This window comes from Zootoca vivipara, chromosome 6 (assembly GCF_963506605.1).
Source record: "Zootoca vivipara chromosome 6, rZooViv1.1, whole genome shotgun sequence".
In the NCBI taxonomy this organism is placed as follows: Eukaryota; Metazoa; Chordata; class Lepidosauria; order Squamata; family Lacertidae; genus Zootoca; species Zootoca vivipara.
Genome location: NC_083281.1, coordinates 26,603,769 through 26,630,072, shown reverse-complemented (window position 1 = coordinate 26,630,072; position 26,304 = coordinate 26,603,769). Strand labels below are relative to the sequence as shown.

The following is a 26,304-nucleotide window of genomic DNA, read 5'->3' as shown; positions in this document are numbered from 1 at the left end:
GTCTCCTTTGCTGGGCTACATTCTGATCACCGAAGTGTTTCCTTCTATCCCTGGTCCTAAGAAGTCACCTAGTCACCAGCCATAAAAGCTCCTTCAAGCAAGCATCTTCTAGCCACACCCCCCTGCCCCTGAGCTAGATGCATGTGAAAAAAATCTTAAGAGAAGAGCTCACAACCCCATGCTGTACTGTCATAACAATAAAGAGCTGCAGGGTATACCCAAAGGAATTAATCAGAAACTTAACATGCAAAGTCTGGAGCTGGTTTACTGGAGGTTCAGGGTGGGGCAGAAACTAGAGTAGTAGAACCTGACATAAAAAATCTGGGTCACTCCAAATCCCTGCTAGAAGTTGCTTAGCACTTCTTGAATATATTTTGAAAGGTGAGGGGAAATGAGTTTATTTTATATTAAAAAAAACATTTTATTTCCCCCCATATAAAATGTTACATTTGTTAGTTTTGATGGGTGCAATAACAGAATACTGAATGATTTAGTTTATGTAAAATATGTAGGCATTTATGAAATGCAAAATGAACCATGGAAAGAGAAGAAGGGAAGTCATTGATATCTTAAGGAGGTTTAAATGAGTATTTTAAATTGTAAAACAGAAAATTTAATAAAAATTATATATATATATAAAGAAAAAGATGCTCTAAAAAAAGAATGTTATTGTTACTCAACAATTATATTCCAATTCAACAAGACAAGTGACTTCCCACTCACCCAACACTGATGTTTATAATCCATACTACAGACAATTGCGTTTTAAGGTTCCACCTTATCTAATTCAATCCTCTCTAGCATGTTTCTTAATACGACCCTGCTGTGGTCTTCATGTATGGGAAATAACTTTTTATATGGACCAGAAAAGACTTCCAGTCTTCTTTGAAAGATTCTAAATCTGTATCTTTAATCAGTTCGGCCAGTTTTGCCATCTCTGCTAGTGTAGAACAAGGGATAGGTAACCACAGGTAGGGGGCGGGGCTGAATGCGGCCCTCCCGTCCTCTCTATAGTTGTGGTTGATGCACAAAGTGAGCAGAGGTTCATCCCCTGTTAAACATTGTAAGGGTGCCAGATGCAGCGCTGGAAACAGCTTTGAAGAATTGCATAACATGATTATTTGGGAGCAGGGCCATCTTTTGTCCCCCACTATGAAAGTGCCATGGCAGGAGAAGCAACACATACTAAAAATTCTCCTTCCTGTGCTAAAGGTCACGGTTGAACCTTGTTCGTTGAGCATAATCAATAGACCTGGAGAATTTGCTGGACTGTGATGTACATCACAAACACAAGAGGGCACTGGCATGTCACATCTAGAGACTCAATTCTGCCTGGCACCCCAAGCCAACCCAATTGACTAGTCTACTGTGTGGGCAAGAAGCACAGGGATAGGCTAGATGGCTCCAGATTAATCAGGCAAGACATAATGGGCACATGGTGCAGCATGGAATTCTACATACAAGGTCAAAAATTTACCCAACACCAAATATACAAGTCCGATCCCATGAATATTACTGTGCCAAGCTTGGTAATGAAGCATTGCTTCACCAGACCTCTAGGTGGAGCACCTGAGCATGCAATCTTCTCCCAACAGATAATTTCAGAATGGCATATGGAAGAATTTCCAAGAGACAAACTTAAGGGTTGGTAATGGAACACCTAATCCTATTGGCTTCTTTGGCCCTTTAAAACCTGCTAAACCCCAGGTAGTCACCTTCCCATAACTGGTCTTTGAAAGAACAGCCCTTCAAACAGAAGATGCTTTCAATAAAGCTATGTATTCATTTTATTTTTTCTATCCTTCTCTTCAACCAAAAAAAAAAGCCCCCCTGAGCAACTTACTACAGTATAAAATGAAAATATAAACAGTCCCTGGATTCAGGCTTACAATCTAAGAAGACATGAAACACAAAAGGAAAATGGACTGAGAAGGAGGGGGAGGAGAGAAGCAAACTCAGGTTAAAGTTCTTAGTTATGTAAGTTCATCTAATGACTAGCTGGGGTGGACAAATTCAAGGAGAGGAAGTGCCAAGAGTTGCTGAACTTTCAGCTGCGCTGATGGTGCAACTCTGCTGCACCCCTCCTCTCCCCTCCTCTCTTGCAGCCTGATGGAAGACGGTTCAAACAGAGAACTGTCCTCTGCAATGCAGGACACGCTCTGGAGCTAGAGAAGAATTTAGATGCATCATAAGTAGTGCCTGGACTATATGGCATTTTTTAAAAAAAAAGAAAGAAAAAGCTTTGTTGTGTTGTTCTGATGTTGACTGGCTTTTTCTGGAGACACTGAACCAATAAAAAATGAAATGGTTGACAACCCTGTTTCTGCTCAAACCACTTTCTGAATCTGGCACCAGATGCATCGCGGGTAAGAAAGGCAGGACAACATTGGTGCACTCATAAACCTCCCTTCCCCCTTTCCTGTTTGCTTGAGAGGCATTATTAATCCTATAAGGAACAAGCTGCAAAACGGTGAAGAACACAGATAACTAGTGATATTGAGTCACAAAGGTTGCTGGAGGAACGAATACTCTTTTATTGGGGAAGTCATTTAACATAATAGGAAGAGTGTAAAAGCGGGGTGGAAAGGTACACAAATATTGGTACAGGAGCAGGTGCATTGGGTTAAAAGACTCAACACGGCTCGACCGAGTTGCCAAGGGGCTGCTTAAAGCAACCAGAAGCAGCTCTCGTTCCATTCCGAGCTCATTTGGCTATGCAGGGCTGCCCCAACCACTAGGCGGTTCTCGCCCAGAGAAAGCACCAATGCTTTTTAAATGCATGAAGGATGTAGTGGTTGCCAGCCAGCTGGTGTTTTTCTGGTCTGGACAGTAAAACCACGCCTTGCACAGGGCGCTGTACAGCACACCTCTTTCAACCTGGCTGTCTCAGGGGCAGAAATGACACGGGAAGATCCCGCTTTAAACGTATAGTGCAGATGGGGCCGTCATCTTCCGTTATTGCTGGTTCTGGGCAAAAGGAGGAGTCCTATAGCTCAGTGACAAAATGCTTCAAGGTCCCTTGTTCAACCCAGGTAGGATTTGGAAAAACTGCTGTCTAGAACCTTGGAGAGCCACTTCTGTGAATGTAATGATCCATCTACGATCAACTGATGATGATCAGCCCGCGCCAGAGAAAACTGCACCTGGTCAGAGTTCCCCTGCTAGTTGTTATCGTGTTAATCTTGTTCCTCTTTGTTTTAAGATGAACATCGCTTCCTTCCCATTACCTGTTGACCTCTCCCTCCTCCTTCTGTTTGCAACCCAGCGGCCTGCAGCCCGATCTTCTGCGTGTTTACTCGGAAGTAACTCCCGCTGAGTTCCAGGAGGCTTACTCGCAGCAAGGATGTGCGCGGGTAGGATTACCTCCCCAGCCCCATTTTCCAGACGTGGCTCGGGAAGGTTCCAGGATACGCTTATCTGCGAAGATGGCCTCGCACGCTGAACATGCCGGGAGTTACTTACGAGTAAGCACGAAGAGGATCGGGAGGCGCGCTCACTCACTGGCGCTCTTCTTGCAAGCCCCATTCAGCATCTCCCGCGCCACCGCTCTCCTCGAAGTCCCGCCCACTCTCTTGGCAGCCCCGCCCCCGGGCTCTTCGCGAGTCGGACGTCTGCCAAGCGGTCCTCTAGGACACTTTTCGGTTGGATGCAAAGGATCCAAGTGGAGCGGCGGGCGAGATCCAGGACTAGAGCGAAGAGAAGCTAGCAAGGGATCCGCTACTTCCAAACTTACAGAGCAGAGAAGATCTGAGATCTTGCAAAAGAAATCCCGAGGACAAGACTGGGCAGTTGTGATGCAATAGAGGTTTTTCTTCCTCCTTTCCTTAAGGGACCCAGGAGTCCTGTTTCCCCAACCTAGGGAGGTAAGTGCTTAGGTGGGTGTCAAATATATGTTCGGGAGGTGCTGAGTGATTGATTTCTAATATCTAAGATTCTCCTGCATTTCCAATCCCCATTCTCTTAACAAACCAGGAACTGAGTAAACCACACTTGTTGACTCAGGTCCTCCAAAACTTGAAGCTCCTCATTATATATGCATTTCCCACCCCACACCCCACAAAAAAGAGAAATCTTTGTAATCTGCTGCAGAGCCAGCTGGGAAGAGAGCAAAAGAAAAAGGGTCCTGATTATGCCTGTGAAAGCAAGAGATACGCATGGCATTTATTTATCATTTTGTAACTGTCCCTTTCAGCCCAAGAAGCTCAGAGATGGTGTATCAGGAGCGGAGATTATCTGCACAACAACCTTGTGAGGTTTAGTTATATATAGATAAATGAGAATTATTGGAGGTAGTGTGGTGTAGTGGTTAGAGCGTCGTACTAGGACCTGGGAGATTAAGGTTCAAATCCCCACTCAGCCACGAAGCCCACTGAGTGACCTTGGACCAGTCACTGCCTCTCAGCCTAACCTACCTCACAGGGTTGTTGTGCAGATTAAAGGGCAGATGGCAGGGGGAAGAACCATGTAGCCACCTTGAGGCTAGCTCCTGGGAGAAAAAAGGTGGAAGAAGCTTACTCAAGGCAGTAAGCTTTGCTGCTGAGTGAGGATTTGAACCCAGGGCTTCCTGCTATGCAAAAAGCCACACATCTAAAGCTCTGCTGAGTTTGCACAATTTGTTGGATGCTGGTTTGGGATCTTGGCCAGAAACTCTAGAGCTGTTGCCTATTCTACACCTCCAGAAGTGATATCAGGAGTGGGGGAAGGAAGCAACTACTGGAGTTCCATCTCCAAGGATGACATACCTTCTGTGAAATTGACTTTCAAAAATGGGGATTCTAGTTCCCACAGTGCATGAGCTCTCTGCAAGCACATAGGAGCATGCATAGAGCCCCTTCCAACATGCTGTAAACACCCAAGAACTTGGAGAAGGCTGGGTTTAGCCTCTGGTGCCAGGAGGCACACCAAACCCATGTGTCTAAGTGAATCCCAGCATATAGGAATTCATATCCTTGGATCTTGTTCTCAACCATTCCTGAAAGTGGCTAGCTCACAGCAGAGAGCAATTCCCTTTCTGGACATGCTTGCTTTCACTGCTGAACACCTCATTAGTCACTAGCAGCTAGGTGTCTCGTGCCTATGCCAGTTAAGTCTTAGATTCATTTGATTGGATTCTGTTTTCATTCAGGCTCTGCATAGTACTTTGGCATTCCTCCATCCTTCTAACCCTTACACTGCTGGTGTGTGTGGGGGGGCAATAGTTTTCTTATTGTGCGTGTAGCCAGGTTATTTATACAGTGGTACCTCTGAAGAAGAACTTAATTCGTTCCGGAGGTCTGTTCTGAACCTGAAACTGTTCTTAACATGAAACACCACTTTAGCTAATGGGGCCTCCTGCTGCTGCCGTGCCGCCATAGCACAATTTCTGTTCTCATCCTGAAGCAAAGTTCTTAACTCGAGGTACTATTTCTGGGTTAGCGGAGTCTGTAACCTGAAGCGTTTGTAACCTGAAGCGTTTGTAACCCGAGGTACCACTGTACCCTATAAGTTATCACTTTATGCATGCTCTGGCCTATAAAAACATATGCCGCGATAAACTTGTTAGCCTTTAAGATGCAGTAAGACTCTATGTTTCCTGTAACCCACAAACATGGTTTCCCCTCCAGAATGACATCCCGCTGAAACTCTCAACCTCCAATGGAAGCTCCAAGTTTGATGGGATCCTTGGCAAAGTGTCCGGGTGGGCTCACGCAGGAGTCAGTGAGCACCCTGGTGGACTTACCTGGCTGTGGTAGAAATGGCAGTGACGTCAGAGCCAAGTGAAAGGAGGTCATTTAAATTTCCCACAATGCCCTGCAGCAATGCTTCATTGGAGGAAATCAAAATGGGTGACTTAGTGGCTTGCATCCTTGCTGGTCGTAGGGCCTAGGGCATTGGCACTCACATGGTGGTGGCAAGGAAGTGTGCTTGTTCCCTCTGGATCAATTATCCCCAGATTTCCCACCTTAAAAAAAGAGAGAGTAAGTTTCAAGGATTTGTAGAACCTGAGACACCATGTACAGGGACTATCTTCTCATTTTTGCTAGGAGAGATGACCCTGATCCCCTTTTTCAATACAGTGGTACCTCGGTTTAAGTACACAATTGGTTCTGGAAGTCTGTACTCAACCTGAAGCAAACTTTCCCATTGAAAGTAATGGAAACTGGATTAATCTGTTCCAGACGGGTTCGCGGAGTACTTAACCTGAAAGTACTCAAACCGAAGCATACTTAAACCGACGTATGACTGTATTTAACTCCTGCCCCCATCCCTAAAATACATGCAGACTCCCATGGCATCTGCCCCAGGATAACACCTGTTGGAGCCCGGCCTCTATGGAACTTTAAAGAAGCGATGGCAACTAGTTAACATAAGAATATAAGAAGAGCCATTCTGGTTTAGGCCAAAGGTACATCTTTTCCAGCACCTTGATCTCACACTGACCAACCAGATGCCTATGTGAAGCCTACAAGCCGGAACTGAATGCAAGAACAACTCTCCCCACTTTTTATTCCCAGCAAATGGGTTTTGCCATGATCAGATGTGATGAGCTCAAGCTCTTAATGCAGCAGGTGAAACAGCCCTCAGGTGTCTGCAGAGCACATGGTCCATGTCTCTAGCCACCCAAGGGAGCTGCAAATGAACTTCCTGTCTTCTTTTCCCATTTTGTGGGCAAGTGAAATCCCAGTTTCCACCATTCCCCTTACATGGCAACCAGGTTGTATGCCCCCCCCCTGAGGTTGCTGAATTCCAGGCACTCTTAATGTCTCCATTTATAATCCAGAGAAGTCCAAATACAGTACTTAAACTTGAGCTGATTTAGGGAAGGCTGAGGTTTAATTGATGCCAGGATTCTTCCTGGGCATCTGTTTTTCAGTGTTATGCCTCTCTGAAGCCTGGAACAGATGAAGTAAGAACAGATGAAATTGCCAAACCACTAAGGAGTATCCCCATGCTGTAAGACTTAGCTGTGAAAGGAAGATTAGAGACAGGTATTGACATCTGATGCCTCCTTTCTTCTCGAAATCAAAGGCCATATACAAGGAGGGTGGTTGCCTCTGCTTGTGCAACACGAACCACCAAGCTGGCCTCAGCTCATCAGCCACAAACCATAGCCTGCTAGAAAGTCATTCAAATGGATGTTTTGCTTGTTTTCCTGGGAGAGCTGAAAGATGAGGTTGTTGAGTACAAGGCAGACCACAACACATTACAGGAGTGGACTGTGTTCAGCTTGGTGGGTCACCGGTTGTTGAGGCCCAGTTTTGGTACTAATTGCACCAGCTCTGCCATATTCCTCAATCCTAGGGTTGCCATATTGCAAAAAGCAAAATCCAGGACACCCCGAAAGTTGTTGAGCTTTTGGGCCATGCTCCCAGGTGACTCACATAACCTGTGCGAGATTGCGGCCTCCTAAAAAGCACTTTTTCAGGCCCGTGTGCTTGCATGAGAGCATAACGCCTCAAAACACATGTTTAGGAGCACCACACAAGTTCACAGCCCTGGAGGGGAAAAAAAGCTTTTTGAAGTGAGATTGTGGTGCAAAGTCATGCAAGATTGTGATGCCAAAAATTGCTGCTATGCTCTCATGTGAAAAAAATGTGATGTAACTAAAAATTTCCAGTTACAGGTAGGTAGCCGTGTTGGTCTGACACAGTCAAAACAAAATATAAAAAATCCTTCCAGTAGCACCTTAGAGACCAACTAAGTTTGTCATAGGTATTACCTATGACATACCTATGACAAACTTAGTTGGTCTCTAAGGTGCTACTGGAAGGATTTTTTTTATTAATAATTTCCAGTGATTGGTTGGTTGGTTGGTTTAACATGTGCACTTAGCTTTCTCAACAACAGTGTCAAGCTCAATGCAGCCCTCACAATGATAACAATAGCATTAAAAATAAATAAATAAATGACTGCCCTGTGCCAGTTGACTTACTCTGGGAAGGCGATTTCTCTCTCTCTCTCTCTCTCTCTCTCTCTCTCTCTCTCTCTCTCTCTCTCTCTCTCTCTCTCTCACACACACACACACACACACACACACACACACACACACACCAGGAGGGACCAAAGCAGCTTCAAAGCAGTTCCATCCCAGTCACGTGTTCAGAAGGATAGTGTGGCTCATAATGGTACTGTGGCGTCACCAAGAGGTCCACCAGAATCAACAGGAATACACTCCAATTGTCTATTTCCCAGCCAAAAGTCACACACCAAAGTAATCTCACCACCGCAAGTGCACGGGAGCCAGGTTTCCATCCAGGGCAAACCACGCCTGAGCTCAATTTAAGGGTGGTGCCAGGCACCTAGTTTCCGTTCTAGCTGCCACTGAGTATGACAGACCTCTTTGGCAATCAGGGTTGACAGGCAGATTCTCTGTGCATTGGCCTATTTCCCTTCAAAGGACGTCAGAGCTAGTGACACGATGCCACACCATGCTGTGCATATAGGATCAGGCTGCTAATTCTTTTTTTATCTTAGCTGGGGTTATATATATAAGGATTTGGCACTTTATTTCTTGCAAAGAGAAGTGGCGTGACTCAGGCTTGTGGGAAAGCCGTAGCCTTTGAACTGGAAGGTGTTCTCCTCTGTCCTAAATCGCAGGGTCTTGCATCGTGAGTGACGCTTGGAAGTGACTCTGCACATGCTCCTGGGGTGATCTTGAATGGTACGAGTTGTTTGAGAATGGAGCAGGCTGCCTTGCAAGGTGGTGGGCCCTCTTTTTGTTAGAAGTTTTCAAGCAGAGGCTGGATAGCTACCTATCAGAGACAGTAGCAGCTGGGGTGGCACAGAAGAGTTTTTTGGTCACCCTCTGGGCACGGGTGCCATGGCAGCTTACCTGGATGGGACCAGGGCAGCGGCAAGGTTAGGCTGTGTGGATACATGGGTGGACTGTCTGCAGGTGATTCTGTGCAGTCAAACCTTCCTCGCTGATCTACCCAATCCATCCAGGTAAACTGCACTGATACTGGTGATGGGGGGCAGCTGTGCCCCACCTCACCCACTGCCACCGATCAGAGATTCTCCAATAGCAGATGTCCTCTTACATTGGCAGGGACTAGAAGGGTGTGAAGGTCCCTTTCAGCACTGTGCATTGTATCCACCTAAGTTCTACTCAGAATACTCCCATTAATGGGCCTAAGTTAGCCATGCTGAGCAATTTCAGTGGGTCTGCTCTGAGCACAGCAAGTGATGAGTTTAGCCCATTTGTTTCCCCTAAATAAGATGGTGGGCTGCAGAGGCTTCATTTACTACTCAAGGGAGAAAGCCCTCAAAGCTGGCTCGCTCGTTTTCTGCTTATCCACTGCCAAAGTGGCTTAGCTTTTTGAAAACCTTGCATTGAACATCCAGGGGAAGGGTCAACTTGGTCTGCAGTGAGTGGCAGTGGCTCTCAGGCAGTGGCTCTCAGGCACCTTTGGGGTGACTGGGATATTCTGCAGGTGTTATGCTCTCTCAGCCTTTGGGGCCAGCCTCTAGAGCAAGCATGGCCAAACTTGGCCCTCCAGCTGTTTTGGGACTACAACTCCCATTATCCCTAGCTAACAGGACCAGTGGTCAGGGGTGATGGGAATTGTAGTCCCAAAACATCTGGAGTGCCAAGTTTGGTCATGCCTGCTCTAGACTAAGCACCTCCAGATTGCCAGGACTCAGCTGTCTGCTTTCAGGTGTGTGTGATCATACCAGTACAGAGGAGAAAGGTGGTGTGCAATGTTTGAAGCTGAACAACTAAACTGTGCAATAGATTTCCTAGCTTGGAGGGCTGTCTGCCATCTCCCAGTGACAGTGGTTAATGACCATCTTGTTAAGAGAGCTGGCAAGCTCATTGTTTTTGCTGGCGTGTAGCAGAAGAGCCTCTGCAATTCTCAAATCCCATCATGCCTTAGGAAGCATAATTGGGCAACTTGCCATATGCCCCCCCTCCCTGCAACTTTATCCCATTCAGAGCTGTATGCCTTCTGTGCTCTGTAGAATTTTCACAGGTAAAAACGGTTTCCCCAGGTAGGCTTCCCCAGGCAGGGAACTGTCTGTTGAACTGTTGGGCCACATTCACACAATATATTAAAAGCACAATGATACCACTTTAAACAGTCATGGCTTCACCTAAAGGATTCTGGGAGCAGTAGATTGCTGAGAGATGTTAGCAGGCCAGTATCCCTCCCTAAACTACCATTCCCAGAGTACTTTATCTAACAGTTGGCTCTTCCCAGGAAACACTGGGAATTGTAGCTCTGGGAGCTTCACCTAACTACAGCTCTCAGCTCAAACTTCAGCTCCCAGAATCCTTTCAGGGAAGCCATGACTGTAGCACAATGCTCTAAAATTTGAATATACGGTGTGAATGTGGCCTTGGATTAGAATGTGGGGTATTTGGGTTCACGCAGCCATCAATGAAACAGAGGCTGTTTCTCGGCAGTTAGAGTGCATACTTTGCAGGGACAAAGTCCCAGGTTCAGTTCCCACCACCTACATGCAGAGTTGGGAAAGGCAAATGTCTGAAACCCTGCAAAAAAGACCCACTCTAATATGGATTGAGCATGCTCTGTAGCCATGGACTGTTGAATGTCAGTTGAGAACTATGGGGAAACTGACAGGTGAGCGGAAGGGGATGCTGGGAGGTGGAGCAACGGTTGCAGCTCTTTAGGATGTTTTAGTTTAGAGCAGAGGCAAGTAAGTGGCAACATGATACAAGTGTATAAAATGATGCATGGAAAGGGGCTAGAGAAAAGTTTTTTCTCCCTCTCTCCTAACGCCAGAAATTGTGGGCATCCTATGAAGCTGATTGCTGGAAGATCCAGGGCAGGCAAAAGAAAACTCTCCTTCCCACATAGTTAAACTATGGAATGGCCACCAACTTGGATGGCTTTAAAAGAGGATTAGGCAAATTCATGGAGGATAAAGCTATCAGTGGCTACCGGTTATGATGACTGTGATCTACCTCCACTGTCACAGGAAGGATGTGTCTGAATATCAGGTGCTGGGAATCGCAAGGAGGGAGAGTGCTGTTGTGCTCAGGTCCTGCTTGTGAGCTGGTTGTCCACTGTAAAAACAGGATGCTGGGCTAGATAGACCATTGGCCTCATCCAGATGGCTCTTCTTATGCCAGATTTAAGCTTCTTATGGCTGGCAGGAACCCTAAAGAGCATTACATGGCAACATTTTGCTGCAGATCCCACTTATGAAGCTCGAAAGACAAGCATGCCCTGGCAATCACTGGCACTTCTCAGCCAATCAGATTTCAGTGAAGGGGGATATGAGAGAATGTCTATTCAAACTCTGGGGGGCAATAATGTTCTGAGACACATTCACCTCTTTGGAGCCAGCCAGCCAGGGCTTCCTATGATATCATCAAAAACAAGGTGCAACACTCTTGATTTGACAGCCTGGTTCTGTCACATGAATGACCCTGGAAGAGGCGCTGCCAACAGAACGTAAATCTTCCTGGCGTCTTCGTCATTTTCTCAGAGCAAAAGTAGCCAGCACTTCTGGGTCAAAAGCAAGGAGGTTAGAAGATCTGGGGTGGGTGGAACAAAATGGCTTGGCATCTCATGGTGTCATATGAGGCTTCTGTAGTTTAGGCATCTTGCTGAAGAACTATTGTTGTTTACAGATTAGGATTCTGGAAGCTTAGTGGGGGAAAGGGCTCCCCATCGAGGCCCAATCAGTGGCTGGAAAATTTAAAAGTTTCTTCTGCCCTAGATTCTGGGTCGGTCTTAGTTGGGACAGGAAATTAATCACAGACCAGACTGGCTCCCCCAATACGTCTCCCCCTGCCCCCAATATCCTGAGTGTCATATGTTTCCCATGGGTTGCCTCACCCCGGTGGGATATTAATCAGCAAGAGAACTTCTCAGGAAACGTATTGCAGTTGTCAAATGCCAATATGATCTAGGCTTAAAGTCAAATAACATGTTCATTGACAAAGCGCTCCAGCCCTATGAACCAGTGAGGTTTGTTTTTTGTTTTTTAATGTGCTCTCTATTTAAAAAAACATAGCCTTTTTTCTGAACAGGCCCAAGTTAGTCATGTTTGTTAGTTTCAATGGGTCTCCTCTGTGATAGGACTAGCATTGCCTACAACCAGAGTGAGAATGTGGAGAAGACACTTCCGCTTGCTCTGGAGGGATAGGGCAAATGAGATAGGGCAGCAGTGGAAGAGGCAGAAAAGTGTAGGCTCACTCAAGAGAGCAGATGCTCAGCAGGCATCTTGTCAAAGGTGCCCACAAAAACTGGATTGAACATTGCCAACTATTCTTGTGCAGTTGGCAGGTGTTGAGCATTCCATTTTTGATATGAAACTTTGGGTTGGTTAGAGAAAGCAAATTCCACACCTTTTTCTTCCATTCTGCTCCCCTCTCCCTTTGCATGTGTTTATGGGTCACAGGGTCTCCACACTTTGATTATGAGGCTCTGTCCATCAGTAGCCCTATTCTCCCATAGGCCCAGGTGAAGCTTTCAAGAGTTGACTGTCAAAATGATGGTGCATTGTCAAGGCCAGGTGACCGCTTCAGCCACCAGGATCCATAGGGGCAGCAGATCCGGCCTTCAAGGTGGTGGTGTGGTGGCAGTGATGGCTGTGGCATGCTCCTTGGAGGCCGAATCAGCAGCAGCCCCCATGCCACCTCTACAGCAGCCTCTTGGTGAATGGTAGGAACTGCTGATCTCCTCCCATCCCTGGGGAGAAAATGGCAGGGACTGGTCTCCTGGGCTCTGCCCTGCTCAGTGAATCAGAGTGGGCTCCTTTCTCTCCCATAACAGCCTTCGATTCCCACTTTGATTCAGGTAAGGTTGATTCGATTCCTTGCCCCTTGTCCCAGACGTAGATATGTATTCTATGCTTGTCCCTGATGGAGATATCTATTCTCCCCTTGTTCTTCACTCACCCTGTTTTTCCCTGGCTGGGAGTGTGGCATTTTGTGGTTCGCCTCAGGTGCCAAAATGTCTTGGGCCAGCCCTGTGCATTGTCCTGCCCAGTTGGCTCCCAATACTTCTGTTTCTCAGACGTCGCTTAATAGTGTTGGGCCACCACCAGGCCCTGCAGTAAATTGGCCTTTAATTACCTGCCTTTTGTTGGTCCCCAGACATCGGTGAGAATCATTACAGCTAATGGCGAGGGGGGCCATCTGATTTCCTGGCTCACGTATTCTTAAGAAGTTGTGCCTTAATTTACTGGAATCAGGAAGGAGGCCGATTATGACAAACTTGCTGAAAGCAAGGAACGGGGGGGGGGCGGAAGGAAGCAAACTAGAATGAGAATTCAAATGGGTACCCTCTCATTGCACACTCTACTCCCCTCTCCCCAGGAAAACATCCCATCTTCAGTCTTGGGTGCTTTTGCCTAGTTATAATGTCTCCTTGAACTCTTGACACATAACTCCTTGCTTAGCTCAATGGTGGACAGGGAGGAATTGGTGTGCAGACAGAGTGAGCCTACGGCACAAAGATTCACATTCCTTGCTCCACCCACCTGTGTTTGTTCCCGCCCACCATCAGCATGCGGCCCCTGCAAGGCCACCCAGAATGGAATGTGGCCCTCTGGCAGAAAAAGTTTCCCCTCCTCTGTTGCACAATTTCTGCTTTTTATAATTAAAACCAGCCCCGACTGTGAGATCAAATTCTAGCATTACCTCCCGGTGAGCCGCACATTTAACAAATCCTTCCTTCTATTCAAGACAGTGTAGAGTGGTCTTCCCAAGCAAGTTTCTCTTCTAGGTATTGACCTTAGTGAGTTGATGTTGTGTCCTCCCTCAAACCATGTCCTGGGATCCAGAAGAAAGAGTGAGGCCCTTAGGCTTGGAAGTGAATTTCCAACTTTTCCCACAGTTCCTTCATCAAAACCAGCATATGTCACAGGAGTGATTCAACTCAACCATGCAACTGAGCTGTCCGGAAATGTATTATTATTATTATTATTATTATTATTATTATTATTATTATTATTCATCTTAACAGGGACAAGAGCAATAGAGTTAGATCTGCAGCCATTTCCTCCCCAGTGATATGAGAACACAGAACAACCGCCGCAGCCAGCAACCATTTGCCATCTGATCTGGCATAATCTCATCTCCGTCACCTCTTGAGCTAATCTCCTTCCATCAACAGCTTTGCTGTCTCAGATGGATCATTTCAAGGAACAGGGCTGGCTGTTCACGACCTTTTGCACAGGGTGGTTTGGTGATGTATCCAGGAAAGTGGCAATTAGGCTGGGGAACAAAGTGATGTTCCCCTGTAAGTGATGCCATGTGCCAGCTGCCTCCTGCCACCCCCATGGTTGCTCCCAGGGCACTGAAGAACATAGGTCATAGAACACAGGAGGCTGCCTTCTACTGAGTCACACCATTGGCTCATCTGGCTTAGTACTATCTTCTCTGACTGGCAGCTGCTCTCCAGGGTTTCAGATAGAGGACAACCCTACTTGGAGGTTCAACTTGGGATCTTCTGCATGTAAAGCAGATGCTCTGCCACTGAGCTACAGCCATTCCCCAAACCCTGGGAAGAAGGAATTCCTCATACCAGGTGGCAGTACTGGAGATGAACAAATCTCCCAATTTCGGTTTCTCTTAGTTTCTCATTTTTTACAATCTTAAATTTGGTTCTCAAAATGGATTTGCAATTTCCCCTAAATTCCCCATGGAAATTCATCAGTATTTAAGTGCTATTTTCTCCTGATGTACATATTTTTGCCATGCTCATTTCATAGAAGGGACTATAAGGATCATCTAGTCCAACCACATGCAATACAGGAATCTTTTTTTCTTTTTTCTGCCCCATGTGGGGCTTGAACCCACGGCCCTGAGATTAAGAGCCCCATGCTTTACCAGCTGAGCTATCCATCGCTGATTAATGGGAACAGGCACAGGCAGCCAATGTAGACTTTTACCTTGCCCTCCTACCCATCAGATGATGTCACAAGAGACATCAGCTAACAGACGGGTGTAGTTTGATGGGAAATGGCCCTGTGGGGTGGAGGTTTCCCATCCCTGCACTATACCATCCAACTTCTTCAGAAAAACTGGGACATGTGTCTTCTGCGACATGCTCCTGGGCAAGTCACATGACAATGTGTGCCTTTTTTCAACGTGATCTCTGCCTCTCTTTTTTCTGGCGCACTTGGCAGGTATGCTGCACTACAACTTGCTGGCAGAAATGTCTACTGAGAAATTTTGGCTCAGCTCTAATGTGAAATATAGGGGTCTCCCCCACTTTCTTTCTAATGTGTGTGAGGGAGGCTCTCCATCCCCACCCAATGCACTTTGGCCCTTCGGTGCTTCCCCATCATTTCTTCCTTCCTTCCTTCCTGGTACCAACCTTGCTCCACACCCAATGAAGCCACAGCCCCGTGCCTGGGCTTAAACCAAGATCAGCTTGGCACTGTGGCAAGCTGTGTGCGTAAGAATCAGACACACACACCCCAGCAGCTCTTACCTCCAATCAACATCTATGCCAGGGGGCATTTCATTAGCTTATTATCCCGATAGCATGTTATTATTGCCATTGGCTGATGCATCTCTTAGCAGGACAACCATTAACAATGTCTGATAGCTTATGTCAACAGCTGGATTGTTTCAATTTATGGGTAATAAATTGGGTGCCAACTCACAAGTCATTACCCATTACTTGGGCTTTATTTGAATGAACTTTACACAGTATTGCTAAACTGTAGCATTAGGAAATGAGCTGATGTCATTTTGGCCGAATCGCAATATTAAATAAGATGAGAACTAAAACACAAAAGCAGGATAAACAGATGCCCGAAAAACAATACAATTTTTAAACAAATGCAATGAAAACAGGAAAAGTCATTGATGATGTGCTGGGAAATGAGAAGGCATTATAAGGTAGCGGTCTTTAAATGCCTGGAAGGCTAACAGGCAGAGCAGGGGTTCTCAGTCTTTCTATCCTCAGGGTCCTCTTGAGATAGCTGAAGGTTACCAAGGCCCACCAGTCACAAAATGGGGGTGCAGGGGCAGAGACAGTCACAAAATGGTGGCAGGTGGAGGAAGAGCTTGGCATAAACAGAGCTTGGCATCCTTTTCTGCTGACAACTTGACCCACTTTTGAAAACATTGCTACATTCTTTGCCGCAGTGATTTCCTTGCAAAGGAGTTCCAGAGTTCCGTTTTCCTCAAGTTAAGTGCACTCATTTTCTCTGGAGGTCTTTTGACTTGGTCTTTTCATGTCAGGCAAGTCCAGAGACTCTAAGTGAATAAGGCTTTTTTGCTTTTACATTTCCCCCTATCCCATCCCCACGTGTCCTTAAAAGTATTTTTACCCCGCCGTGTAATTTCTTCTCCCATTCTCCTTGCACATTCAAATTGTTACTTCTCCCCCACTCACCCAACTGCCAAGTTATTCCGTTCCTCCTCCCTCGTTCTTTCACATTACTTCTTTCTCCTCTAACAGCTTTCCTAAGAGCATGAGAGGAGCTTGCTGAATTGGGCCAATGGTCTATCTGAATTGGGGCCAATGGTGAAACAGAAATCTGCAAGTGGGTTTGGACTACAGCTTCCATCATTAATGAACGTTGGCCGTGATGGCTGGGCCTGATGGGAGTTGGATGTTCAGCAACCTCTGGAGGGCACCAGGTTGGGGAAGGATGGGCCAGCCCTTGAGCTTTCTGGCTGAGCAGGGATTCAAGGTGTTTTCTTATAGGTCCATCTTTCTCTGGACTATAGCCCAGGCCCTCTCTGCCTCTCAAGCTTGTCATGACAAGGAATTCACTCACCTGTTCACTTGGGCTTGGGGAGGGGACCTCCTGATATTTCCAGAACCATTTTGTATTAATATTTTCATGTGGTAGGATGTTTGCGGAATAGTTTATCTCCCTGCTGCTTTATAAAGAGGCTGTTGTATTGAAGTTTTATTGTATTTGACCACGTGCCTTACTGTCTGATAACATTGTTATTTTATTGCTTTTTGCTTTGAACTGTGATTTTTAATGAAGGTTGGTATAGAAATTAATTGGGCAAATTAGGGCACAGTCACACAAAGTAGAGCACAGAGACAGTGACCCAATCACTGGAAATAAATCTTATTGATTTCACCCCTTCTGTCTTCTAAGATTTCAGCAGGCATTTTGCACATGTTTTTCAGTATATCTTTGTCCACAAGGACTAGAAACCTACCTTTAAAAGCAAGCCAGTATTCTTTGCAGCTGGAATCCTGTGCTTGCACCCCTTTTGATGTGGTTCACCAGAATGGTGGAATATATATATATACAATTGTTTATAAAATGCACATTACTTGGCTCGGGAACTGCATTGCAAACTTCGGAGGAGTGTGACTTTTGAAGGATGGCTGTGTTTTGGTTTGCATGCTGCTTGGAAAGTGCCATTTACATAGATTTCCCCTTAATGCAATCAGAATCAATTTTCTCCCTCATCCCTAGGTGGAGGTCAACCACCATATCCCAGCACTGTGGTTCTGCTCTGAATCCAAACACCCAATGCTCAGATATTAAGAGACGGCTGCAGAGAGGGAAAGAGAGTGAGTGTGTGAGAGAAAGGGCAGATCCACACCATGCCTTTAAAGCACACCCAGTACAGGTTTAAAGCACACAACTCCCCCCCCAAAGAATCCTGGGAAATGTAGTTTGTCAAGGGTGCTGAGAACTGCATCCATGGGAGGAGGAAACTACAGATTCATACTGCGGATCTGTCCACAGTGAGAGTGAGAGGGAAAAGATAGGCCTGCTCCTCTTGTATCTCTTGGCATGAGGTTTGTTTGAGCTACCCTATACATTGCTCCTAGAAGAAGCAAATCAAGAGGTCTGCCATGCATCACCGAGTCTCAGGCAGGCCACTTTCGTAGAAGTGGCAGCTCCTTCGTGTCTCTCAAAGCGGGTTTTCGCAAGCGTCCACTCTGTAAACAAGCGAAAGAACAGGGAGAAATAACCCGTGCGTAAATCTGCAAGATTCAGAGCTCCTATTTCCAAAGCAAACAGCAGTTCTGAGATGGAAAAGTTTCCTCTGGAGTCCAAGCAGGCCCCCTGCCACTGTTTGGGGGCCAGCATTTGTTATGGAAAATGGTTTTGTGTGTCCTCCCCTGCCACCACAATGACCCCCATCCATCCTTGTGCTTGCTCAAAGGGTTTATTGACCTTGTTTACAGACAGATCCAAATATTTCCCCTATCTCATTTTCGTTTTAAAGTTGCTGTTCTGATCCCATTCGCTAGCCTGGGACAAAAAATGCAGTGAGTCTAGCCATCTGCTGCTGTCCAGCACAGTGGAATGGTAGGGGGAACAGCAGGCACAATATGCCAGTCTGTCCAGAGAGTCATACGGACTAAGCACTTCTGCCAAGCGACCAATGAAGGTGCTGAGAAATTCATCTCTCTTTCTAGAGTCAAGCGGGTTAGCGCAGCGACAAGAACACTTCCTGCTCAGCCACAAATCTTGCTGTGTGTCTCTGGACCAGTCACCGGCTCTCAGCCTCACCTACCCCACAGGGTTGTTGTTGTTGTGACAACAAAAGTGTAGGAATCTTGCATTCCACCCTGTGTTGCCCATGCTCACATGGGCATTGTGCCACCGAGCCTCAGCTGAAGAGAGCCAACAGGTGTGAAGGGCAGCTGTGCTCATGTTCCACTTGTGGGGTTTCCTGGAATCTTTGGCCTGTAGGGCCGGCCCTACCATGAGACAACTTCAGCCTCCACATGCCCCCTGCGGCCAAGCGCCGCCTTCACTCCACATGCTGCAGCCACCAGCACATGCCCCCCCAACTGCCTTTGCATGCCCACCATGGACGCCGCCTCTGAAAGCAATGTCTGCCACCTCCACGGAAGGGCAGTCACCATCCTGTTGTCATCACCGCGGCACTGGAGGTCGCTCACTGTGCCATCATGACACCCACAGTGGGCACTGGGAACCCATAGTGTGGGGCCCAAGTCAGCGCCCCTGTCCATGGGGACTAGTATTTGCCAGGCTGAGGCCTACCCAGATGGGCGGGGTATAAATAATAAAATTGTTATTTTGCTGCTCCTCCTCCTGTTCTTCCCTTTACCTCATGGCCATGATCCTTCTTGGGAATGGATCTTTCGCCAGCACAGACGGCCAGGAGGGGCAAAAAGAAGATGGGAAGAAAAAAAGCCAATGATTGCCCAGGGCATCGTGCCAAGTGTGCCAGGATGGTTTATGCCAGCAGGCTGCTGCTGAACCAGTGCCCATATCACTCTGTCCAAACACATGGCTGCAGGCTTTGTAAACCAAAAGTGCCTGTTGACCTGTTCTGGGGATGCTGCCAGGCTGGAAGAGATTGTTATGGATCAAAGCCAACTCTGGAATGAGCTGGTTCTTGCAGTTGGCAGAGAGAGAGAGATGGGGAATTGGGTGTGATGCTAAAGAATTCCTAGCAGTTATGTATCGTCTTCTCCTGTGACACCCCGAATTACCGTTTACGAACACAGGAAGCTGACCAGGGCCAGTTTTCAGTTTGATGAGGCCCTAAGCTACTGAAGGTAATGGAGCCCTTTATATATCCAGCTGTCCTTTGACAACAACACATTGTCACTGTTTTTTGTGTTGAATATATGCTATATGGTAATTTATGGACCTAATAGGTATCTAAAGCCATTTGCACATCACAAAATATGTATTTTATCAAAGTAATTGTTGAACTGAAATACAATTAAGAAGTATATTAATACAATTAATACAATTAAGAAGAAGTATATTAATAGTGAAATAATTATTAAGCTCTAACTTAAAATGATTGGGGGCCCATTACTTACATCATGGGAGCCTACACAATACAAAACACTGTTGCTGTATGTAGGTTTTATTTTGTTTGTTTGTTTTTTATCTTATATTTTGGCAATGTACATCCAGTTTTATTTTACCTTTAAATTTTTGGGGGGCCCCCAAGAGAGAGTGGGGCCCGAAGCTATAGCTTGTTTAGCTTACATGCAAATCTGGCACTGAAGCTGACTGATACGCAGTCAAGAGCAATGGCATCTTGTGGCTCCATGCTAAGATGTAAGAAGCTATCCCTTCTTACACACAGGGCTGCCACACCTGCAGGGCAAGTTGAGGCGAGTGCAGGATCCACAGGGGCACCAGATCTAGCCTTCATGTATTGCCTGCTTTTGCCACGGTGGTCGTGAGGCGCTGCTGGTCTCTTCCCACCCTTGTTTCCAATGTAGAGCTTCACTCGCTCCTTCTGCTTTTTATGGTGCTGGTTTTTATGAGGCCCTAGGAATGAAGAATGTCCTTGTGTGCATCCCTCAAAGGAGCCAGTTCAGGCCCCAGTGCAGAACTGAGAAAACAGGGATGAATATGGCAAGGAGTGAAGCCTGGGAGTTTTATAGATGCTCTGGCATCTCCTCTCAGAGCAAGGTTTCCTCAGACCTCGCTTGGATAACCTTCAGCCACCATGGCTTGTAGAAGTAGACATCCAGTTTTAATACCCCTAAACTGCTGGGCTACCAGACTTGGGGAGGAGAAAAATGTAAAGAAGGAGGCAGAGGCACCAGCCCCAGGGCAGGAAAGAGACTTCATTTCATTTCACTTCTTTCACATAATTTACATGCCACTTGGTTGTTAAAAAACAAACAAACCTCAAAGCAGTTTGCAGCCATTAGGAACAACAAGACTGGACTCAGCTATAGAGCGGCAAATAAAACATTTTAAATGTGTTGTGAAGTGCAGTATACAAGTGTGACACTAGATGGCGAAAGCGAGCTATGGAAAATGCAATGTATTTTTCAAAACGTTTTAATAGGCTTTTTTACAGTGTTTTTTTTAATATGTGTGTAGATTCTACTACTGTAGCCCCATCTGCAATACACACACACACACACACACACACACACACACACACACACAATTATTCCTATAACACTCTTCATCCAAAGATCCCAAGGCACATTACCATAAAAGACACAAAAATGCACACCACAGTAACAAACAAAACCAATACACCCTCAACAGTTTAAAAGGCCATAGATTGTTTAATTAGCCAAAGGTCTAGAAGAAGAGGAGTGCCTTTGGCTGGCACCTAAACAATACAGAATGAAGGCACCAGGTGAGCTTCCCTGGTGAGAGCATTCCACACATAGGGAGCCAGTGCAGAAAAGGCCTGTTATTGTGCTGCCACCCTTCAGACCTCATAAGGACCTCAGATGTGATTGCAGGGTCTGAGTTGCTTCATATGGAGAGAGGCAGTCCTTGAGGTATTTCGGTCCTGAGCCATTTAAGGCTTTATAGGTCAAAACCAGCACTTTAAATTGGGCCTGGGAACTAATTGGTAGCCAATGCAGTCAGGCCAGGATCGGTATAATTTCTCCCTGGCTCACATCTATTGCAAAGACAATAATAAATAAATAAACTTTCTTCACCTCTTCTTGGTTGACTTCCAATTCCTGGCTGGATTACATCTCGTCTGCCCTACATAGGACCAGTGTGTGTGTGTGTGTGTGTGTGTGTGTGTGTGTGTGTAAATTCAGAGGGTGGATTAAAAATGGTTTGCAAAGCAAACAAAAGCAGATGCTCTGGTTGCCATCTTGTCTCAGCAACCTTCAGATACATCGCAGGTCTTTTCCACAATCCCTCTGTGTGTGTGTGTGTGTGTGTGTGTGTGAGAGAGAGAGAGAGAGAGAGAGAGAGAGAGAGAGAGAGAATAAATCCACTTCTCATTTAAAGGCAAACCTACTTAATTTGCACTTTATGAAATAATACTCAAGCAAACACAGCATCCTTAGACATTTGCCAGTCTGTGTATTTTGAGATGCTGTTCTCTACCCAACTCATATGTATAAAGCCGGAACTTGCTGGAACTCAGTTCCGGTACCTCTCAGGTGGGCGCCATTACCATTCTAAGAGACTGAGGGAGGTGTTCACGATGAGTTCTGGCACTTCTTTTACTAGAAAAATAGCACTGCATATACTCATGTGAGGTGTGCATAAGAATGCACCCATTAGTGAAAACAGAAGACAAAAACCCATTATGGAAAGGAAAGCTGCTTTGCAAAAATGTGCCATTGTTATCTATATATGTGCATATTAGGAATTTGCACTAAAATGCTGATGAACTTCCACAACATTTTTAAAAAGGAAATGTCTGAGGGCAACTGCTCGGCTTCAGATTTATTTCCCCTCCTCTTTCCTTCTCCTCACAAATGGCTTCTCTCACACACCTTATCTCCCCACACAGGTGAAAAAGCATCTGGCATGCCTTCTGGTGTTTACCTCTCCATCTACCTGCTCACCATCCTGACGGGTTTCCCCACCAACCTTCTGGCCCTGTATGCCCTCATCAAGAAGCTGAAGACCAAGGCCACGCCCAACTGTGTCCTCCTCCTCAACCTCACTGTTTCCGACCTCTGCTTCCTGGCTTTCCTGCCCTTCAAGGTGGCAGAGGCGGTTGCCGGGCAGTGGCCTCTCCCTGCTCCCCTGTGCCCCCTCAGCGGCCTCTTCTACTTCAGCACCATCTACTCCAGCACCCTCTTCCTCACGGCGGTGAGTGTGGAACGCTACCTGGGCGTGGCCTACCCCATCCACTACAAGCTGAGGCGCCATTCGGCTTACGCGGCTGTGGCCAGCCTAGGCCTCTGGGCCTGCTCCTTTGCCCACTGCAGCATTGTGTTCATCACCGAGTTTCAGCCAGACAACATTACAGAGCCAGATAACGGCTCCCATAAGAACTGCTACAAGAACTTCACAGATGGCCAGCTTGCCATCCTGCTCCCTGTCCGCCTGGAGCTTGGCATCGTCCTTTTCCTGGTCCCGTCCTTGCTCACTTGCTTCTGCTACTTCGGCTTCATGAGGATCGTGATCTCTTCGCCGCACATCTGCAGGGGCAAAAAGCAGCGAGCCGTGGGGCTGGTGTCGGCCACGTTAGCCGTCTTCATCATCTGCTTCTCGCCTTACAACATCTCCCACGTGGTGGGCTTCATCCAGTGGGAAGATCCACGGTGGAGGGATGAGGCCCTGCTCTTCAGCACCTTCAATGCCAGCTTGGATCCGGTCATCTTCTACTTTTCTTCCTCTGCAGTGCAACGTTCATGCTGGGGCTTCCTGACCCGGGTAGAGCGGGCCTGTGCCTTGCCTTCAGTGATCCGCAAGATGTTCTATAGAGGGAGTGAAAAACTGGGGAGAGCAAATCCCCAGGAGCCAGTTTGCTGTTCCAGGTTATGACCATCTACATCTGTGGAAATGCCCAGAGACTGAGACTTTCTTTGTGGGCCAAGCAGAGAGTACAACATTTGATTTAAGTCTGACAGAAATGGCTGCAGGTCCCTGAAACTGAAATCTCAGTACCGTGCACCTCTGCAGTTTCCGCACCTCTGAGGCTAGCTGGACTGTGCCTAGAGAAGCTCCATAAGTCCTTTTCCACACTGGGTTGAGGAATCATAGAACTGTAGAGTTGGACATCTAATCTAACCCCTTGCAATGCAGGAATCTTTTGCCCAACATGGGGCTCAAACCCACAACCCTGAGATTAAGGGTCTCATGTTCTACCAATTAAGCCTCTCCCCTCTTGCTTCTTGAAGCCTAGAAGTAGTGATGGGTGAGAGCCACTTCCCTCCAGTTTTATTTCGAATATGTTTTGAAGAAAATAAGTTTATTTGGTGAGTGCATGTGGGATGCAAGCTCATTCCGACTCTAGGCACCACTGTCATGAGCTCCACAAGGCATGGGGCTCTCCCTTCTCCATCCATTGAGCCCCCATGCTACCCATGAGCTTCCCCATGTCTTTCTTCTTGTCTGTTCCCCCAAATGTTAGCCAGTGGTGAATGTGGCTTACATGCCTCCACTAGGTCCTAGGCCAGGCATAGGCAAACTTGGCCCTCCAGATGTTTTGGGACTACAACTCCCTTCATCCCTGACCACTGGTCCTGTTAGCTAGGGATGATGGGAGTTGTAGTCCCAAAACATCTGGAGGCCCGAGTTCGCCTATGCCTGCCCTAGGCACCGCTCTGATAGTTATGGAGGAGACAAATAAACCAGGAGCCATGGGAAATGTCGTTCCCATGGCTCCTGATATCCTGGATGCTGCTACATGTGTTCCTAGCCGCATTGTGGAGATGGCTCGCAGCAGGGCGAGGCGCTTGGTGGTGCCTGGCGGAGACTCGTACTCTCCAACTGTTTCCAGAAAAGGGATGATGGGACACTGAGCTTCTTCCATTTTCCTTGCTCTGCTGGACAAGAGGCATACATGTGCTTTTCAGCACTCAGACTCATTGCTGGGAAAGGGTTTTCTGAAGAAACAAGGACTCTGTTCGCTGCCACAAATAACGCCAAGTGTTAAAACTTGTTCCATGTTTGTGTGTGGTATCATGTTCCATGTTTGTGTGTGGTACTGTTGGAAGGGTGGGGGGCCAGATCCCATCGAAAGTGACTTCACAAAAGAAGAAGGGTGCACATCTCCCCAAGGGAGGTGGGGGAACCTGAGTGCAAAGTTAACATGCTGTACTTTGCATGTTAACCCAGCAGTGCCAAAAGAGGAAATATGACTCTACAGTTCTTGACTTGGCACTTTCTTTTTTCCTTTCTTTTTTTGTCATGTTTGAAGCTGCTCCCAAGATGTGTGAGAAATCTAAGAGGCTCTCTGGGTAGCCATGATGGTCCCAATGTTAACGCCTCCCAGAGGACATGTGAGGAAGCCCTTCCTTTTTACAGAATGCAAGTAATTTGAAGCGGCAATGTGCAGTGAACCCGTGTAACACAAGCAGGAGTTGCTAAGGAGTGTGGGAATGTTCAGGGTGGCAGGAGAGGATATATTGTTTATTAATATCCTTCCTAACTTATGCTAGCAAGTCCCTCTACTTAGCAGAGTTTACATTCCCCTTCTAACGCGCAGCAGATAGCTGGTTGCAGGCTCGTGTAAGACTCACACTATCATACAATTCAGTATTGAATTGTATGTTCCTGGTAAGTTCCCTTTTATCCCTCTTAAAAGAATAAAGAAACTGCAATCTTATTTAAAGTCAATAAAAGAAGTTTACTCACATTCAGTTCACAGTTGGATCCCTGAAGGCAGACTTAGTTACAAATATGTACATGTGGATCTACCCCATGGTTGTTGTTTTTTTTTGGGGGGGGGTAACTCCAGACACTGTAGACTGGCAGTCACTGCAGTTCACATGACGAAAGGAAGATGGAAAAGTGAGAGTGTGGCAGCATGCCATGTCCTTTTGTTACCTGGACAGGTAAGGTCACACCCACATCTAGTCACATGCAAAGGAAGGATGCTCCAGCCAGGAGGAAATAGGAAGTTTTAGACTGGCTGGACCAAACATCCCCCTGCATGTCTTCTCTAGGAAAACAAAGAATGTTGTATTTGGCTGCTCCAATCCCACAAGGATTTATGGTTGATGTTAACCATCATTAATAAACCATAACTAAAGCAGACATGGATTATCATTAAAAAAAAACCCACGACCAGCAAGCATTGAGAGCTTTTTGAAATTTTTGCTGCTTCTCACTCATGGCTCTGTTGTTTTGGGGGCAGTGATAGCTCCTCAACCATTGTTCAGTGAAAAGCCCAGGTTTACATGTAAAATGAACTTTATGAACCAAATACAACCCTTGGTTAATAGTTACTCAACCATTGCTAAGTGAGAACCAGGGGTAAAACATGGATAAAGAACAGAGCTGCCTCACCATTAGGCAGAATGAGGCAGTTGCCTCAGGTGGCAAATGATGCAGGTCCACCAACCATTGTCCCATAAGGGAACCTGTATTTTCGGTGTTTGTGCTTAAGAGGGTTACTTTTTATTGTAATAATGTGGGTCTCCTTTATAAAATAAATAAATAATGACCCCCAAAACATCCCAGCTCAAAGCCAAATGTGTTTCCCCCCCCCCCAAAGCCTCCTTAAAAGCCAGAACTGATGGGGTTAACTATATCCTTCAGGAAGGAGTTCCACAGACACCACCAAGAAAGCCCTGCTTCAGCTCATCAATCTGAATCTGATCTTGCGGCAGATATATCTCTGCTTCCCCTGAAGTTCAAAGTACCTAATTATAGTGGTACCTTGGTTCTCAAACTTAATCTGTTCCGGAAGTCCGTTCCAAAACCAAAGCGTTCCAAAACCAAGGTGCACTTTCGCATTGAAAATAATGCAAAATGGATTAATCCGTTCCAGACCTTTAAAAACAACCCCTAAAACAGCAATTTAACATGAATTTTACTATCTAATGAGACCATTGATCCATAAAATGAAAGCAATAAACAATGTACTGCAGTCACACAATCAATCAATCAATCAGTAGCTGAACTGGGTTCCACACAGTCACAAAAACAAAACAAGAAGGGCCGCAAAAACAAAAACGCAAAATAAATAGCAAAAACAGACAGACCTCAGCGTAACACTCAAAACGGAAGTGTGGCACT

General features: G+C 46.3%; 1 protein-coding gene across 1 annotated transcript; it reads left to right on the top strand.

Moving 5' to 3' along the window:
* The first annotated feature begins 2,626 nt into the window (after positions 1 to 2,626).
* Positions 2,627 to 26,304, top strand: LOC118087803 (free fatty acid receptor 3-like). The gene is made up of 2 exons (XM_035120808.2): positions 2,627 to 3,863; positions 22,121 to 26,304. The coding sequence occupies exon 2, from the start codon at positions 22,138 to 22,140 to the stop codon at positions 23,101 to 23,103; it is 966 nt and encodes a 321-aa protein (XP_034976699.1). The 5' UTR covers positions 2,627 to 3,863; positions 22,121 to 22,137; the 3' UTR covers positions 23,104 to 26,304.

Excerpts from the sequence above, each read along its gene's own strand:
- LOC118087803 (XM_035120808.2), top strand. The coding sequence starts at position 22,138 with ATGCCTTCTGGTGTTTACCTCTCCATCTACCTGCTCACCATCCTGACG.